Source organism: Manis javanica, chromosome 13, assembly GCF_040802235.1.
Source record: "Manis javanica isolate MJ-LG chromosome 13, MJ_LKY, whole genome shotgun sequence".
Lineage (NCBI taxonomy): Eukaryota > Metazoa > Chordata > Mammalia > Pholidota > Manidae > Manis > Manis javanica.
Genome location: NC_133168.1, coordinates 35338310 through 35352646, shown reverse-complemented (window position 1 = coordinate 35352646; position 14337 = coordinate 35338310). Strand labels below are relative to the sequence as shown.

The window sequence follows — 14337 nt, the reverse complement described above, 5'->3', positions numbered from 1 at the left end:
TTACCCTTAAAAGCTGACATTTTATAATTGTGTTGTATACCAGCAACTATATCCTTCCAAAAATCAAATGTTTTCTGACCATTGTTCTGCTAAAAAAAAAATTCCCAATGTAACACATGTAATAATTCTGTTTTTAAGGACAGAAGAAAATACTCAGCAAATAATTACTATGTTACTGTATTCTAAAATAGAAACTTAATAAACTTTCACTCTTCTAAATGTGATTTTAGAAAGAGAAATCTTCCATGGAAATCACTGCTACACACACACACACACACACACACAGGACTAAAAATTAATAGAGCTCACAAAACCCGAATAAAATAAAAACTTCTAATCACTACAAAGTCTAAGATTATGGAATATTTTAAGCACATGAGTAAATTTACAGTGTTGTAACTTCTAAGATACCAGAAAGTATGATGCTGCTTTGTGCACCATGGCATCAATGGGGCTGAGAACCCTGAGGCCGCAAGCCTCCCCAAGCTGGTTACTTCAAAATTCAGTGCACATTCACCTGAATTTCAATATCAAAGAGCAGCAAATCCCTGCAGAAGAGACAGAGGTTCCAAATCCAAAATGTAAATCATTTTTATTGAGACTTTTTTAAAACCATGAAGCAAATAAACATCACACTAAAACACAGGAATTTTAATGTAATTAACTGAAAATAGAACTGCATTCAAATTCTGTGTTTTAGTGCTACCGCCCTTTGCTTCATTGCAACCATTATCCAATATCCTTCTAACAAAATCTAACTAATTATTTGTATCTAATTATACAAACTCCGAATATTTAAAGACATACATTTGCTTGCAGTCACTATGAAATGAGAAAGTGATTCCATCTCATGTTAATAGCAGTTGCCACAAACATACTAGAACTATGGCACAACAGAAACTTTTGTATAACTGTAATTCTGATTCAAAAATGAACCATGACACATGTTCTATCATAAACACGATGATTATGATTTTAAAAAGACAACACATGCAAGGAAAGTGATTCTGACATAACTGGTTTGTGTTCACAGGTCTTGAATTTTAAGTATAAACTGATATAACCTATTTTTTTATACTGTACAAAGGAAAAATCTGTATGTATTCAGCTATGCCCAAAATGATTTAAAATTTAAATAGTTCATCTCATTTTTCTCAGTTTCTATTATTTAGAAAGCTTAAAGACACATGGATTTTTCTTAATTATCTTTAGTGTTTTTTATTCTGCTAATGAAACCAATAAAATATCTTTTCTAGATTCAAGTTCTCTATTTTCTTTTCCTAGATGTTGGCACCCCCTGCTGGAGAATAGTTTTACTATCGTTGGGTGAAAAAATGGTCCCTGCTATGTAATTTTCCAAAACTATTTCAAGTAAATTTTCTGTTTTCTTCCTCAGTCACCTCTGAAACCACAATGACGAAATTGAGGAAAATCTCAACTCAAAGACATATAACTAAGTCCTCTGATTTATGACTAAATAAATATCATAGTTTTAAAAAATGAGTCCCCACACACCTTTGTTAAAGAGTCCACCACTCTGGCACATAGAAGAGCTCCTGGCAGGTCAAAGTAGTTATCATAAAAATAGTATTTTCCTAAAAAAGAAAAAATTTAAAAATGAGAACAAATGAGTAACTCATTTATATAACATACACAGAAACTTAACTGAAGAGACACTAGATTTTGGCTTAGTTACTTAAAGGAGCCTCTATCTCGATTCAGAATGGCTCCATTACAGGCTATCTGTCTTTTTAAGAAGATTTAATCTAAAAGGTTACTTACTATAAGAAAGTTAAAATATGATATCCATAAAAGTTAAGCATTTTAATTAAACAATGTTTATTTTCTTAGTGTTAAAAACTAAAAATAGACTGTAACACAAATACAAAATGGATTATGAAAAAGCCACAACTTATCTTATTAGTGTCACTGAATTTCAAAACAATCAACTGAAAGCTGGAATACCACAAAGTGCTCCAAACAATAAATAGTGCCTTTCCACATCTGTGCTGGTTGGCTCACCTACAGTACTGCATTCAAATTCTATGCAATTTTAAACATATCTCAGTACAATGTGAGAACAATCAGGGTGAGAGGAATAAAAAAAAATCATTATCATGTGAAGACACAGTGTGTTTATTTTAGAAAAACTCAGGAGCACAGGACATGCACATTCCAGGGTCCAAGGAAGAGAGGGATTTGATTTATCCTGTTTAACCCTAGGATAGAATTAAACTTGAAGCATTCCTTGGCAGAGTCACTTTTGAATCTTCTTTCCCTAGCAGACACTTTTGATGACCCATGTTATGTCACATCTCTTTGGCTCATGTGTGATCCCAAAAATGTTACTTTATTGCATTTTAATTAAGGAGTAGGTAAAACGTTTCATGCTTTGTGAGGCACAGGTTAAAATTATAAACAGCAACATAAAAATATAATACAGAGAGCATAAATAAATAATGTCTTTTCATTTCTAGTCATCTTTAGAACAACTGTTACTTCTATTTACCCTGGATATATTTACAGAAGTGCAAAATACACATGTATGAAAATGTCACTGAAGGCTTGTGTGTAATGGCCAAATACCAGACACAATATAAATGAACACTGTGAGGGGACCAGTGAAATATATTATGGATGGAACTAGACGGTATAGCACTCCAGCTTTTCAAGGAATGAGGTACCTTTGTGCATGTGCCAATGGCATAGGCTAAGATGTAAATTACAAACAGCAAAGTACAGAAAATGTATGATCCCTTTTGTACGCTTTTAAAAAATAAGCTCTAGGGAAAAAGGATTCTGGGGAATAGGGGCTGGATTTCATTTCATTTCTGGGATAGGCTCTCATTTCATTTCTTTCCATAATATTATTTCTTAACTATATGCTCACATTATTATTTTTTTGATGTAAACAAGGTTTAACTGGGTTTTAGAACCACAGGCCCTTTTTTCCTATGTCTCCACATTTAAAAAAATAGCAAGTATTCTTTTTTAAAGGCCTTAGATTTCTCTTATTTTGTAGAAACAATAGGCTGTGGTAATGTGTCACTACCTGACCAATGGGCACTTGGATGGGAAACACTTTCCTAGCCAACTCTAATTAAGAGCAGTAAACTACAAGACCCCCACCCTCAGAGCACTCCTGGGTAAATGAAGCACCAGGGGGAAGCCAATGATCCCAAGATGCAGCAGGTAAACAGGTGGGTCACCTTGAGTGAATGCTCTTTTCATAGCTGGGAAATATTTCACTTCTTTAAAATACTCCCTGTTTCTGAATGAATGTCTGAGTGAAACACTTAGTCATGTGCCAAGCTTTTCTGGAAGAAAGGAAGAGCTTATTTACAACTGCCTGTATCTGGGGAGACAACCACAGTTCTCCATTACCACTTGAGTAAAAGGCTATATACCCATTTAGCTTCCACTAGCTATTTTGAATCTTACCCTATGAAGAAACAGCTGATGTGTGAAAGCATCCTATGTCTAACTCCAATGTAAAATCTGTTTTTCCTATCAACTTATTTTATCATATTTCCTGACAGTCTCATGTCACTACAAAAAACCCAAAAATTTCAAAAGACAGCGAATATCACCAACAAAGCAAACACAACAGTAACAGGAAATAACTTCAACTATTTTCAGGTTACTGCATTTCGTGTTACTGTGTGTATTTGTAAGGTGAACAGGTGCATTTCAAAACTGTGGTAAAGGAGAAAATGGCCAAAAAAATTTAGACAAATGAGAAACTAACAATTATGACTTTTAATGAGGTTTATGTGTTTATAATTATGTTTTAACCTTTCCTTATTAATTTATGCATATCTGTCTATAAATAACTTTTGAAAAATCTTTTCATGGTTACCCATGAGGGCAGGAAAAAAATGCGTAAAATCATTTAAAATAAGGGGGGAAAAAGATACTAGAACTAGAAGTAAAGAAAAGAATTCTAGAGAACAGGAGAGGGAATATGAACGTGGGGAGAAAAGGAGAATAGGGAAAAGTAAGATTGAGTGCGTAATAAACTAACAAGAAATACCAACAACTGAGGAATGTATTATTCCTAAGTGCTAGTCTTTTTATTCCAGAACAAAGTAAAAAGTCAACAAAAACCTTAAATAAAACAGAACCAACTGTCAAAGACAAATAAGACATATGTGGGAAAACACATATCCTATTCCTATAAAACTGCAGCTGCTCCCTGTGCCTGGGAGGCAAGGACACCATTCTTTGTGTCCTCACATAGCAGATTTAGGGTTCAAAACAAAAGGGGAGGGAATGGTGGCGCTGCCCCACATGAGCCATACCTGATCGGCAAGCCATGCCAGTGTCCGACATGAAGTGCTTCCACTCCTTTCCGCCATACTCCTCCGCCAGTGCTTCTGGAGCCATCAGTTTTGTGCCATGGCTGGCCCTGGTGGGGATGTGCGGCACACTGCTCATCAATGGCTCCCTTGAACACCCTTTCATCCAGCCTTGCTATTGTTAATCCTCCCTAAAACTAATTAAGTTTTCTTTTTTTCCATTTTCAACTGGATGATTTCCCCCACTTAGGATTCTACAAGGCATCTCCTTTGACAGTTCCAGCTCTTCCTCCATTCCATCCACCACCAGCAGGTGATCAGAACAGCTTACTCTGAGGTCCACACTGACAGCTGCTCTGGACCTACAGTATGCAAACTATTTCTCTAGAAGAAATGACACATCACCCTTCCTAAGAAGTTGCCATTTAACTACAAAGGTAAGATTAATGTAATTGAAAAATTAGGAAACAACTGCATGGACTAGAGGGGTTGGGGGAAAGGGAGCTAGTCTGGCAGCAGGAAAGAGCAGCAGGTAGGAGTCAGTGTGTGAGCTGTACCAGGTCCGCAGTAGCGGTGGCAGACACCTGGCACCCAGGCGTGGGCCTGCTGTGAGTGGAGACACAGACTTGGAAGAAGGGGGAACAATCTGCCAGTTCAAGGACACAATGCAGCTAAAAATACAATGGGAAACAGCAAGACAAATGTGGTAAAACTGAGAACAGCAAGACAAGTAGCTACTTTCTATACTCAGAATATTGCTTTTGCCAATTGGGCCTGATTAAGAGAATCTTACCCTATAAAGAAATAGTTGATATTTTATGTAGTTTATTATGAGAAACTATAATGCTAGGCAACATAATTTTTCTTCTCTTGGTGTAATATTATGCTAGCAAAGTGAAATGAAGGGGAAAATAAATATAAGAAGGGCAAATGGAAGAAAAATCACAAATAGGTTCCTTTCTATAAAGGGGCTAATGTTTCAGAAAGCTGTATGTATTGATGGAGGAACCCTGAGTGGGAAATATAATCAGACTGAGAATCTACTATATCGGATGAAAGCAGGCATCAAGAAGGCAAGCAAGTAATCTCAGGAGAAACTGCAGGTCAGCTAGAACCTGAATGGAGGTCAGACCTCAGTAGAGGTGTTGGAAGGCAGGAGAGACAGACAGACATAACACTGAAAAAAAATGGCAAAACTGCGAATGCTTTCCATTCTTCCAACCATGACTGAAACAGCCAAGTACACTGTAAGAATCTGACAGGAGAGATAAAGGTCACAGTTAGAGCTACATTGTGTATATAGTTGGCCCTCGAACAGCATGAGCTTGAATGCACAGGCCCACTTACACGAGGGATTTTTTTCAGTCACTCTACTGGAAGATTTTTTTGGAGATCTGGCACAATTTGAAAAAACATTTTTCTTGAGTTTACTGTAAAAATAAAGTATATAATACATATCACATACAAAATATGTGTTCATGGGCTCTGTATGTTATTGGTAAGGCTTCTAGTCAATAGTAGGCTATTAGTAGTTAAGTTTTAAGGAGTCAAGTAAGTTGTACATGGGTTTTCAAACTGTTCTGGGGGTGTCACTGTTCCTAACCCTCACACTGTTCAAGAGTCAACTATATCTATATACAGACATAAAAATGAAAATATACATTTATTCTGGTTACCTGGGGAAAAACATGCAAATGAATAACAAAATAATCAGTGGGCGGGCATATATATTCTAGTTAGCTGCACCTCAGGGAAAGGTCAGAGTGAGAGTGTGAGTTTGTACCATGCAGAAAAAATGAAGTATCAAAAGAGAGAGTATGTACAAGGGGTAACCTCTGTTGAGCTTCCTCTCCTTTGACTCTGATCAAGGTAATATAAATAATGAATTGCATGGCTCCATGGCCACGTTGACTTGCCTGTACTACTGGCACAGGGTTGGAGGTGGGGATAGATATTCACTCCCTGGTACTCTCAGTAAGATGCAGAGCGGTGATGGTGACTGCTGCTCAATAGCTTGCCCTGCTCTCACCAACACTCAAAGTGCAGAGGAATAAAAGGGAGTCAGCAATGAGTGTAAGTGGTGGGGAGAGATTGCTGAAGGTTAGAACAGCCTAGAAAAACTTACACAAGCTGCCGGAACACAACATGAGTCCTGCAAGATGGGGGCAAATTTGGATAAATGGAAGAAAGAACAGTGTGCACAGATCACCAGCCCTATGCAACATTCATTTTCTCCTCTTATTTTAATAAAAAGAATTCCATTTTTATTTCAGACACTTACGTATCCATCTAATATAATATACTTCCAAGGTTCTTTTGCAGTAGAATCAGTCAGTGAAATGAAACAAGTTATTAACATTCCACTCTCTTTCCTACAGATATTTCTGATGAGTTAAATTTAAAAGTATTAGACCTTTAAATCTAATGCTCCCAGGTTTGTATTTAAATCATTCAAACAATTCATACAAAGAAATGCAGGCACACAGATAATCTGTCATCTGATTGACTAAAATAATAGTTTTATTTAATACATACCTTAACAATCAAATGCTATATAGCAATAAAGTATCCTGGACAGAGTAAAGTTTTGACTTCACAACTAAATTTTATTACCTGAGCACTGTGCCATTGTCTCCAAGTTTAATGAAGTTCCCATCTTCCAGATCCAGGGCCAAGCCCTTACAACTAAAATAGAAAATTTGATTACCAATTGATTCATATATAAAGCCAGCCCAAGAAATAATAATTTCTATTTTCAAAAAGTCACAATGCTAAAAAGGGATCTTCTCCCACTCAGGTAAATAATACATTTATCAAATGAATAAGAATATCCCAAAATTCCAAAGTTAAATATCCACAGGGCACATGTATAAGGAAAACTCATGTGGGCAAATGAAGGAGAACATTTTTGTAAAATCCTTAAGCTTTTACAAAAAGGAATCCAAAATTCAAAGAGAACAGAAAATAAACATTATTGCATGTATCTGTTAAAACGTTCACATGTTTTCTAGTAAATAAAACACACATACACGCACCATTTATATTCTTCAAGATAAGCTCTTAGCCAGAGTCTCTTCTATACCCTTTAGAATTTGCCTCAGTTTAGGTAAGGTTGTAAGAACTTACCATCTAGGTAAGGCATATTATTGAAAACCACTAAAAGAAAGTCAAATACTAAGTCTTAGGTTCTTCACTATAAAAGACTTGTGGAATCTGAGGAGAAAAGTGGGTATTTTATGAATAATACAAGCAAGGAGGTATATAGTCAACAAATACCAAGAGAAACAAAAAAAAATGACAGGGTATTTTAGAAGCATTATTTACTTTGGTCCACAGTAAAACTTCCAGAGTCAGTGGTTTTTATACAGTAAAATGTTTGTTTCTTCCTTTTATAAAAGTGATACATCAAAAAAAAGACTGACCTAACATTAGAGGAAATGTATAATACATGAACATCATTGTTCTAAAATTACTTCTGCATGTATTTTCCATGTGTTTTAGAATCATTATTAATTTCCAACTGAACAATTTAAAGTGTAGGATTTTTGTTTCTGATGTTTAAATGAGGAAGAGAAACGAACGAAGCCTTGGGAAGCTGAGAATCCTAATCCAGGAAGAGAGTTAGCAGTGAGAGCGTTAGACACAGGAATGCCTACCAAAATTGCGGACAGCCAAAGGTCCTAATTCAGTCAAAACATGATGATTCTTCTTCTTACTACAGTTCTGCATTTGAAGAGCAATAAAGCAAACTTTTTTTTAAGGTGTAAATTTGACACAGTTCTTAATACCCTCTGAAACTCTTATGACAAAATTATACCATACAAACATACCCAAATTAGTCTCATAAGCTCTTAGCTTATTTTCATAATTAAGTCTAAACAAGTAAAACAGACTTTAATTCATTAAATATAAAACTTTCAGTACAGAAGGCATTTTGTCCTTTGACTAATTTCACATTTCACTTTCTGTCTCCATAAAGAGGAAGCATTAAAATTTTATCAGCAACAATTAAGAATCAGATGCAATGTAGACCTTGAAAAAAAAGAACTTACCAGAAATCCCAGTCCTCTGGAGGCACAGTGAGCAGCTCCTTGTCATACCCTTTCTCCTTGACCAGGAACTGGGCAAAGCTATTATAAATGAGCTATAAATAAGAGGAATGAAAAAATTAAGATTAAATGTAAAATTCACTTTGATTCTTAATTTCACAGACCTGATAATGTACCAGAATCACGCATGGGGCATGCGGGAGGGACATGTCTAACTGTGAAGTTCTGCAGTTTAATCTTCCTCTGGAAGCAATTTATCCACTCCTGTAAGTCCCAGGTAGCTGTTGTATCTTTTTTATATTCCAAAATTATGCTGTCAGAATACAATTACAGAATATACAACCAAGGACAATTATTAATCTTCCCCACTTCTAATGGGTTGTTGATCATTAAGACTTGAAAAAGCTTTGTAAACTTATTTAACACTTCACCAAGACAACAAACATTCTGACCGCTCTATTACCACACCTGTCCCCAGTCCATCTCTAATAGAAAGGCCACATCTCATGGGATAAAGTCGATCCACATATCAGAACTCACAAAATGGAGGCCACCCCTGTGGACTGGGCCATGTCACAAATCTAAACCTAAGTCATCCTGCATTTGCAGAAAATAGCTGTCAAGAAAACCTGACATACACCATCACAACCCTCCAACTCAACTTTAACTAGCTTGCCGTATTCTAGAAAATAGACCATGCCCTGTTTCCATGCTGCCTCTTCCGATGCTCTATAAAACTCTCTCTTTCCCAGAATCACTGATTGTAAGGCACTGTGCTCCCCATCTATGGGCTGCTTTCCCTTGTATAAAGGATATCACACTCGTTACTAAGTTGCTTTAGTTTTGTCATTTGACACAGAGGAATCTCACGGGAAAATACACATGGGGACCTGGCAGGTTACTGAAATAGGAATCGTGGTACCTCCAACAGACACAGGAAACACCTCTTATTTCTCTGCCATAAGAGAAACTGAGGACAAAGGAGGCTTCTAGGAGCAAGTACAAAAATACATGCTTTGCTGATTTCTGACAGCAATTCTAATTCTCAACAACAACCAAAAAGAAAAAAAAAAAGACCTCAAACCTTTGAGTGATACGCCTTTTCTTTTTAAAAGAGCTGTCTTAATTTTTAAAGAACTATACATACCAAACAAAAAGCAGGCAAAAACAAAGAGCAGTGGATGGCAACACTGGCTCTACCCCATTTTCCTTCAAGAGTGTTTGTTTCTAGGCCAGCATCAGATGCTCTTGAATCTGAGGCAGAATGGTGCTCTGGGGTCAGATCGATGACTGTCCAAGACAGAGTGGGCAAGCAGAGCCCTCCGTAGATGTTAATCCATGACATGTTTTGGTAGCATGGAAATGAACATGGGGGAGAGGGCAGAGACACAGCAAAGGGAGCAAGGAAAGGCCTCCCTGAGGTGGTGACAGTCACACTGACACCTGCAAGGTGCAGCAGCTGACTGGGTGAATCCAGAGGGAGTGCGCAGGCCCAGAAACTGAGAGACATGCACATGCCTTGAGATGAGGGTTCAGTATGAGTGTCAGATTAGTGTAAATAAATCAATGGCTCCTTGTCAGATATGCTGTTCTCTGACATAAAGCTAAATAAAATCACTATTCATGTACTCCCAATGCAATGCAGTGTGACCTTGATCCAAGTTAATTGTTAACAGATCAACATTGTGTCAACACTAATATATCAACTGTTTTCAACCCTGGCAGTGATTCAGAACCACAGGTGATGGTTCTTAAAACTACCCAGAAAATTCCAAGCCTACAGGACAGGGTGGTGCCCAAGTGAGGCCCATACAGGATTCCTGAACTCCAGAGATGACTGAAAACCAATGACTTATATGTCATATGGATTTTCATTCAATGTTAAACTAAACAAATAAAAAACATATTGAGTCATTCTGAGGTAGAGTATGACAGACAATAATACATACACATCATGAACTTTCCTGCAAGGAACCAGTGTTGTGGGATTAACAGATGTAATATTCTTAGAGCCACAGGGCCTGACATAAAAGTAAACTCAAAAGTATTTGCTATTATTATCAGTTGAGTGCTGGTTAAAAAAAGCCCCGACAAGTAGTTTGCCCATTCCCATGGTTCAAATATTCCCGCCACAGCCAGTTTCAAACTACCAGTGGTTACTGCACACTGTTAAACTTGCCTGTGGTCAAGGCACTTTATATGGTCTTGGACAATTGGAGTTTCTCACCCCTTGGTAATAATGACAGAGAGGAATCGGCCATGTGATTCCAGTGAGGTGAGACACCTCCCTAGGAGAAAGGAGCCCTTCTCGGCAGGGCTGCCAACAGGGGCATCCACAGTGTGTTCCTTCCCTGGTGGAGGAGGTGTTTCTGTCATAGGAAAGAACAAGGTCAATGTGTGAGGACAGCAGAGACCAGCAATGCTGGGAAAGCAGGGAGGCCAAGCTGCCTCCTAAACTTCTGTTTAGCCCCAAGGCCTTGGTTGTTGGCGCTTTTCCTTAAATCATGCTGAGCACCCACCATACAGCTCATGACACAGGGCCTGCAAGGCCCAGCAGCAGCCTTCCTCTCACAGCTCCAGCTGCGCTGCCTCCCTCCCAGTCTCGCGTGGCTGATGACAATGCACACACCACAGCGATTACGATTTGGTGCTCCGTGGGCCATACACAGATCACAAACTATGGTTCCCACTTAAGGTTGCCAGGTAAAATATGAAATTCCTAGCTGAATTAGATTTTCAGATAAACAATTTTTTAGTATAAGCATATCCCATGCAGAACATTTATTTACTAGAAATGTTTTTGTTGTTTGAAACTGAAATTTAGCTGGGTGCTCTGTATTTTTCTTTGCTGTATCTGGCAACCTAATATCCCTGGTGCGCCGAAAACAAGATTAACATTTAGGAATGGAGAGACTTCTCATACCCGGTTTCTAATTTGTCTTCAAGAATTACATCTGGCAAGACAGAGCCCTTACTTTCTCATGGTAAATAACAGCAGGAGTCCAGTGTGGCTCCACCTTCAGAAGGGCACACTCTCCTGGATGCCCTGGACCTCATTCTCTGCTCACACTTGCAGCTTGACTGCCTTGCCTCATGCACTTCTGATTCTGCACCCTAGAAAAGCACAGGTGTCATTGCCCCTTTCTGGGCCCCAGTGAGGTCACACAACCAGTTCCACATCCACATACCACTGTGCTAACTAAACGATCAGAAGACTGCAGAGAGAGGCACTTGCAGCCTTCCAGGATACAGCTACCACTGACCTCTCCAGCATCTTCTGAGACTCCCTGTCTTCTGCTTGCCCCCAGCCGTTCCTGTGCCATTTCTCACCTCTATGTCCCTGCCCTGCTTTCCTTCCTCTGCCTGAAGAGCACCTCCTTTCTGCCTCCTCCCCTGTCAACTGTAATTCTCATGTCGGGATCCAGTTCAAACATCAACATGCAGGCCTCTCTTCTGGGTTCCGCAGCACATGATGGTGGGGGACAGAAACCAACCAGAAGACCACCTTGCCCGGGGCCCTGGATAAGCCAGTTACCTTTTTTGTACCTGGTTTCCTCATCTCTAAATAACAATTATGATGATAACATCTATATCACATGGTTGTTAAGGATCAAACCAGTTCACCTAAGCAGAATGCTTATCAAAATAGTGGCTATGCCATATTCAGTTATTAAAATACCTATTATTTATTCGATCATTCCACAATTACTTATGGAACCCAAGCACTCAGCTGGGTACATAGAAGCAACAATGAACTGTTAGAGATACTGATGTCAAGGAGTCTGGGCTCTAGGCTCTAAGGAGAGTCCAAAAAATAAACAGGAAATTTTAATGCTGTCTAAGTGCTATGAGAAACAAAGGGTTTTATGGGAAACTGGAAGTGGGTTGTGGGTGGAAGGACTGGAGGGCTTGGGAAGGCTTCCCAAAGGGAATGCTATATTTAAGAGTTGATGTGATGAAGGGAAGAGGGCCTCCAGGCAGGTAACAGTCTGCAGCTAGGTCCAGGCAGTACTGTCCTCACCACAGGGTACTTTTCTGCTAAATTTCAAGCATCTACACTCATTGAAGGCCTGTGTGTTATCTGTATCCCCAGGTCTGTTGTGCTCAGCACATTACTAGTAAATGTTTAAAAGCCAAACAGGATTCAAAACAAACTAGGTTACTGTTTTCAATCTTGAAACATCACTTTTGTTCAAGGCTTGTAGTAAATAATTCTTGTCTTCAAGGATCTTGTATTCTGAAATTTTATGCTCACACATGCACAACACTGGTTCTAACATGATGGTGGTTTAACAACTTTTTTCAAATGAAGGTGACTAGAGATGCCAAAAAATGTGAACCAGGAGGGGATTTGAAAATATCCACAGAGGGAAGGAAAATATTGATCAAAGACCTAGAAGAAGTAGTGGCCAAAGGATAAAGAAGTTAAGAAAAGCCTTCTCAATTCTCACTATGAGTAAGGGAACACTTACTTAGATGAAAAGCAGAAACATGTAATAGCAGCAACTATATTTCTAAGCATCTGTGCAGAGAACACTAGAGTTATTCAGACACTTGTTTTGCCCTTTGACAGGTAACCTGAACTGCTGATAGTGGCACCATAATGAGCAGGCCTAGCTGTCTGCACCAGAGGCTTAAAGGTCTACCCATAAATGGCTTGGGTGGTAACAATAAAAGTAAACCATACAAGACTCTATGTGCCAGACACCGCTCTAAGCATTATATATCTACTGCCCATTTGCAACAACCTTTTGAAATAAATCCAATTGTTAGTTTCATCTTATAGATGGGGAAACTAAGAATAGAGAAATGAAACTTGCTCAAGGTCACAGAGGTAGTAATGCAGGAGCTGATACCCTAAGTCTGGTTGCAGAATCCTCCCTTTGACCAGTGTGCTCCTGATTAGCTCTTTTTTAGTTTCTATGTTTAGCTTTTGATTTAAAAAAAACCTGCGAAATTTTCAGAATTACTTTCCTTGTGAAGCCAAAGGAATTGGGGAGAAAGATTCATCCTCAGTTATTCGTAGAGTGTGGAATCATGCACTGTCCATTCCCCTTCCCTCCCAAAGTGCTGTCAGGACCCAATTCACAGATGGTGTTGGAACTTATTCTTTTTTGTTGTTGTTGTTGTTGGAACTTATTCTTAAGGGTATGGATCACGCTGCAAGTGCACAATACATGTTCATTTCCTTATCTAGGGAAAAGGCAAAAGTAGGGCTAAAATCATAATGACGTGTCGGCCAGCGTTCCTTCCAATACACCCCACAATTTCTCCCTGATTACAGTGTTCAAAAACTGACAGGTGGTCACCTGGACCTGTAAAAGATAAAAAGCAGCCAAGGAAAATAGCCTCTAACCAGGTGGCTGTATCGGCGCGCCCCCGATGTCCAGAATGACTTGCACAGAAGTTCCAAGGCCAGAGATCTGCAAAGGACACCCCGAGTTTCCCCTGGCGCCGCCCCTCCTCTGGCCCACGAACCGTGTGTACCAGCCCGATCTAGCACAGTTTGCGCCCCTTTTCTTCCCTGCTCTTCTCTCAAATTTGGCTAGTGGCTAGACTACAGGAGCCGGTGCCCTGCGCGCGGACGGAGACGGGGGATACACACTTCCGCCTGGCCTGGGAGGCCGAGGTCTGCGCAAAAAGGCGCGGCCGCTGCAGGGCCTGGGCAGCCGGCGCCGCCGCCTAAGCCGGGAGGAAGCTCAAGCCCCAGACGCTATGGAGGCGCCCGTCTTGCGCCCCGGGCTGCCCGCGCCACTCACCGGGGCGCTCTCGTGCAGGTTGTAGCGACACAGAGTGTGGTCCAGGTCGAAGCCGACCACGTCGCAGGCGGCCAGGGAGAAGTGCTGAGCCATGGCTGAGCAGCGAGCACCGGCTGGCGCCACAGGCGAGGAGGGTGCGAGGGGCGCGCGGGCGGGACGCCGCAGGACGGGAACGGAGGAGTGCGGGCGGGCCCGGGCGGGGCGGGGCGGGGCAGGGTTGCGGCCGTACCC

General features: G+C 39.9%; 1 protein-coding gene across 3 annotated transcripts in view; it reads right to left on the bottom strand.

Moving 5' to 3' along the window:
• Positions 1-14337, bottom strand: part of NT5DC1 (5'-nucleotidase domain containing 1) — a 170724-nt gene extending 156387 nt beyond the window's left edge. The window contains exons 1-6 of one of the 3 annotated variants that reach the window (XM_017677880.3): positions 14107-14337; positions 8351-8442; positions 6912-6983; positions 4302-4408; positions 1516-1595; positions 5-89 (exon numbers count right to left, since the gene is read on the bottom strand). In XM_017677880.3, the coding sequence (XP_017533369.2) occupies positions 5-89; positions 1516-1595; positions 4302-4408; positions 6912-6983; positions 8351-8442; positions 14107-14199 (529 nt within the window). In that variant the 5' untranslated portion in view covers positions 14200-14337. The remainder of the gene's footprint in view (positions 1-4; positions 90-1515; positions 1596-4301; positions 4409-6911; positions 6984-8350; positions 8443-14106) is intronic. The other 2 variants (XM_017677879.3, XM_017677878.3) reach the window with 2 other exon arrangements.